This window comes from Penaeus chinensis, chromosome 16 (genome assembly GCF_019202785.1).
Source record: "Penaeus chinensis breed Huanghai No. 1 chromosome 16, ASM1920278v2, whole genome shotgun sequence".
Taxonomy (NCBI): Eukaryota; Metazoa; Arthropoda; class Malacostraca; order Decapoda; family Penaeidae; genus Penaeus; species Penaeus chinensis.
Genome location: NC_061834.1, coordinates 16967217 through 16972216, shown reverse-complemented (window position 1 = coordinate 16972216; position 5000 = coordinate 16967217). Strand labels below are relative to the sequence as shown.

Below are 5000 nucleotides of genomic sequence, written 5' to 3'. Positions count from 1 at the left end.
TTGTTGTGCGGCTCAACTGTCAGGGGATTGCGAATTGCATCATTCCCTGGTGCGCAGGACTACGTGACTGTTGAGAAGGGACAAGGAATAGTTTATCAGGAATCTTGTGGAGGAAGTCGAAAGCCATTTCCTAGTAAATGACCTTCGTCCTGCCTACCAAGCTCTGAGAAAGTTGAACTCCAAGCCCTCCTCACAGACAACTGCAGTTCGCTAAGCAAGTGGGCAGATAATCTCCAATCCTGTTTGGGTGCGGGGCTGGTGGGGCTGAATATGAGGCACCAGAGGTAGGAGCAATCTGCATTCACTCATGGTAAGTCCACAACAGACTGTATCCTGGCGCTTCAAGTCATTGTAGAGTGCTGACGTCAGGCATGGGCTGCTTGCAGCTTACTTTGAAGGTGTTTGATACTGTGCATTGCGAATCACTCTGGGAGATCCTGAGACTAAAAGGAATTCCAACAAAGATTATTGGATTAAAAGTACCTGTATACTGGTACTGAAAGAGTTGTAAAGTGTGGTGGAGGCCTGACGAGTTTCTTCCCTGTTAGTTCAGGAGTGAGGCAAGGCTGTATTCTTGCACCAACACTTTTCAATACTTGCATGAACTGGATACTGGGTAGAGCTACTGTCCAATGTCACTGTGGAGCAACTCTGGGCAATATCATGATTACAGACCTTGCCTTTACTGATGATATTACTATTCTATGTGAATCTGTGAACCCTCGTGTGGCTCTTGATGCATTTAGCAATGAAGTGAAGCCCCTGGGGCTAGAGATCTCCTGGACCAACACCAAGATCCAGGACTTTGGGGGCCTGCTAGGAGATCCTGTTCAATCGATAAGTGCTTGTGGTGAAAACATCAAGGTCACAGAGAACTTTATATGCCTTGGTAGTGCAGTTCATGATTTTAGGCTGTCAGACCAGGATGTCAGTAGATGGATTGGCTTGGCAGCATGGGTCATGAAATCTCTCGACAAGAGTATTTGGAAATGCTGGGACTTGCGCAGAAGGACCAAGCTACAGTTCTTTAGGGCCCCGATACTACCAGTTTTACTATGTGATAGTGAAACCTGGACACTATCTTGAGCCTTGGAATCTTGTCTTGATCCATGTGCCGGATCATGGGGTACAGTTGGCGGGACCATTGTCCAACCAATGGTTGCACTGTGAGACTGGTACAAGACCTGTTACTTGCACAATCCACGATCACCAGCTCAGGCTATATGGCCACATGGCTCTTTTCCTACAGGATGATCCTGCCCACCAGCTTGTCTCTGTTTGAGACAACCCTGGGTGGAGGAGGCCTGTGGGAAGTCGTGGCTTGGGCAGATTGATCAAACCTGTCATGAAGAGCTAGAGATGGACCAGGCCCTGCCTGGTGGCTTGTCATGAGGGAGGGTGGAAATGAAGGGTGGATGCAGCTACGCACCCCTGCTGGCATTAGTTCCCCAATGATGAATGATGATGAGGTCTATTTGTCATTTGTTATGCTATATCAAGATGATAATAGACTGTTTTTGTTGAACAGACTTCATATCATCTCTCTAGATAGTTTACACTGTGCAAAAAGAGTAACAATAAATGACGTTTGTATTATTTATATATAACATCATGTATGTCAGATAGGAATAGATTCCTGCATGTGGAGATAGTTTCCTTCTTGGTGACAGAAAGTGAACTTCACCCATCTGGAGTGGTGGAAATGCTACAGGAGCTAAACCTCACCTCTACAGGAGCTTGTGAACGAGCCCCTCCTGAAGGCCCACTGAGTAAACCTCACCTCAAGTGCTCTGTGCACTCATGACAAAATGTCAACAACACTCACACTTGGCACCAATTTCCCAATGTAAGACTATCCCATAACTCAGCCATTGGTCAATTTTTCCCATGATGAGACGTTCCAATCACTCACTCCTTAGCCAAATTTTTTGATGACTATGAGGTCTGAGTAACTTGGGATGCATCAAGTTAACATTGCACAGCATTTCTTAAATTATTCTTTATACAAGTCTAGAAGAAACTGTAGTGAGAAAACACACACACACACACACACACACACACACACACACACACACACACACACACACACACACACACACACACACACACACACACACACCTACGCATGCATGCATGCACGCACGCACGCACGCACGCAAGCACGCACCCACGCACACACCACTACAACAACAAAATGAAAAAAAGGAGGATCAAATAACTACAAAGGAAAACATTCAAAAACAACTATGAGTTTTAATTTACTAACAGCAAGAAAGATGCAGGTTCTGTATCAAAAGACAGAGGCAATTACTTAAAAAGTGCAATTTACTTTAATTTACAGAGAACACTTATTCAGATATTTCTGTTGAGCTGATTTCATTGGGAAAACAATTTATGAGGAAAACTTTGACACCAAAAGATTCTTAGACAATTACATCTAAAGGAATGATATCCCTATAGTGTACTGAATTCCCAGACTGCCAGTTATAATAAAGTGTATACCACATGCTAAGTTGCTAATTGCTGTAAAATCAACACTTAATAGGAATTATTACAGGATGTAAAACTAATATAAAATTTACCTGATAAGCTTTTGCAAAAAGAAACACAGCTCCAGGAGCACCATGGCACCAGTGTATAAGTCGGTCAGATTCATTGCTGAGAGATGACGGTAAATTGCCTGAGGGAAACTGTAGCTTAGCAACATAATCAATTGTTGGTTTCACCAGCTCATTCAGCTCTGCAGATGTGAGGTGTTCCTTTGCCTATAATTAAAAAGGATGGTTAGTCAGAGACAGGAACAGAATACATTTACATATAAAATAATGCACAGTCACTGCTTTGTCATATCTGTTAAGTTATTTCAGATATTTCTCACCTGTAGGAGCATGAAGAGAATTCCTATTATGCCATGAGCTGCTCCAATATAGTGCTTCTCATGCCACTGGTACATCAGAGGAACAGACCTTTTTTCTTTGAGAGAAAGAGCTCGGCCAGAATCTAAAATTGCTGATACTACGGACCTTACAAGTGTGTCATCGATTTCAGCCTTTCCAATCTGTAGGTGGGATTATCAACTTTTATAATTCAAGAAGATAAAAAAAGAAAAAAAAAAAGATAGAAAGAAAATTAAAGAGAAAACACTATGTTGGTAACTGATATTGCATATGTAGAATTTATTAAAACATAAAAAAATGGTTAGAAATTAGATTTATATATCAAATACACTTAAGAACTAAAATATAATTTTCTTTTAAGAAGGAAAAAAAGGACATATGGACAGACAAGAGGAAAAGGTGAAAAGAAAAAAACTCAAGAGATCTAGAGTAAATTCAATCTCCTTCCTGAGTTCTTATTGCCTAAACACCACTTGCCATTAACTGACATCTTTTAATCTGAGCCCACCAGGTGTCAAGACTCTCCTCATAACAAAGCTTTTGGGCTGATGTTGGGTGTAATTGGGAGTCTGCCAATTTGTGGTTTAGCCTTACATTCTTCACAGATGGTACAGGAGAGTAGTAAGCTGTATATCTGCAGCCTTTCAATGTTGGCCAAAAACATTCATTTGTTTTTATACAGTTTTGTAAATAATGACTGGGAATGGTAGACAACATCTAAAGCCACATAACTAACAATGCGCTCCCTTACAAATGACAACTTGACTGTAGTGAGCTTGTTCTTTGGCCAACGGTTATTCAGGCACTGCATATTTATGGGTTTATTAATAAATTATCTAATCTAAATACTACTAATGACTACCACTGCCAGATGTTAACCATTTATAATCATAATTTCAATATTATCATTGTGAATGATTCCATGGATACTTAATCATCAACATCATGAGCATTAGTCCATCTACCAAGCCAAGTGACCAGTACAAACAAAATGACCTAATCTTCATCCTACCATCTCCAGTCTAACTCCCAAATGCCTACAGATGAAAACTTACCTTCTGCTGAATAAGAAGGAGTGCATAAAGGTAACCTGCTCTTCCATACAGAATTTCATCAGGCACATCTGACTTTGGGTTGAGTATGTCTTTTTTCAGTTTCTTGACACTGTAAGAAGGAAGGGTACAGAAAAATAAAAACTGAGAGTGTGATTTATTTCTTGAAATTAATTATACTTTGTAATTCTTAGCCTATAAGTTAAATATATTGAATAAATGCTTAGGATCAGTATACTTCATCAAAACTCTTCACTTAATGAATTTAGTCTATATACACAATGGAAAATTCAGTTATAACATTTCCAGAGGATATCTTACAGTGGGAGAGATATAGGTACAATTAAACTACATATCACTATTTCTTTCTTACTTCTGCCACAATCTTATGAAAACTAATGCATGTTACCTTGCTCTCTTAATACAAGTCTACAATCCTCATATTATAAGAAACTACATAAAACATAAAATAATAAAATACAATATTGAGATCAAAATAGCTAAACATTCACATTTTTTTTCTAAGAATATACCTATGCAAAGTCCTTATATATAAGGCCAACGCAGAGAAAACTAACCCCTCAATGCAAGCTGGAACCTGTGATGTCATATTCAACCGATGATACAGAATAGCTCCAAGGGTTAAAGGTCCTGGGTCACCACAGACAAAAGCTACTCGCCGTCCCTTTATTTTTGTGATAGCCTTTTCAATTAGAGGCAAAGCTTTCTGTGCATAGAAAATAAAAAAAATGGATATCATTATTTACAAAACACAAGAGCAAAATTGAGGCAAATGCTGCCTGCAAGAATATTAATTAATCTGTATACATGGGTGAAGTCTGATTTAAATTACCACTTAATCCCCCTAAAATAAAGTTACCTGTATGTATCTGTCATCTTCCAGCACATCTGTAAGATGGAGATAAAGCAGAACATAACCAGAAACTCCTGTATACACAGAAACATCACCCCAGTCTAAGCTTCTTTTCTCTTCAGCATCTAGTACCTTCAGGAGATTCTGAACAGTCCTTCTTGAATTTGCTACATATTC

General features: G+C 39.4%; 1 protein-coding gene across 2 annotated transcripts in view; it reads right to left on the bottom strand.

Annotated features, from left to right (window-relative positions):
- LOC125033416 (lanC-like protein 2) overlaps nucleotides 1–5000 on the bottom strand; it is an 11917-nt gene that overhangs the window by 5317 nt on the left and 1600 nt on the right. For both annotated transcript variants that reach the window (XM_047624897.1, XM_047624896.1), the window contains exons 3-7: nucleotides 4830–5000; nucleotides 4528–4676; nucleotides 3953–4061; nucleotides 2879–3058; nucleotides 2583–2765 (exon numbers count right to left, since the gene is read on the bottom strand). The exon at nucleotides 4830–5000 is cut by the window's right edge and continues 9 nt beyond it. In XM_047624897.1, coding sequence (XP_047480853.1) covers nucleotides 2583–2765; nucleotides 2879–3058; nucleotides 3953–4061; nucleotides 4528–4676; nucleotides 4830–5000 — 792 coding nt within the window. The remainder of the gene's footprint in view (nucleotides 1–2582; nucleotides 2766–2878; nucleotides 3059–3952; nucleotides 4062–4527; nucleotides 4677–4829) is intronic.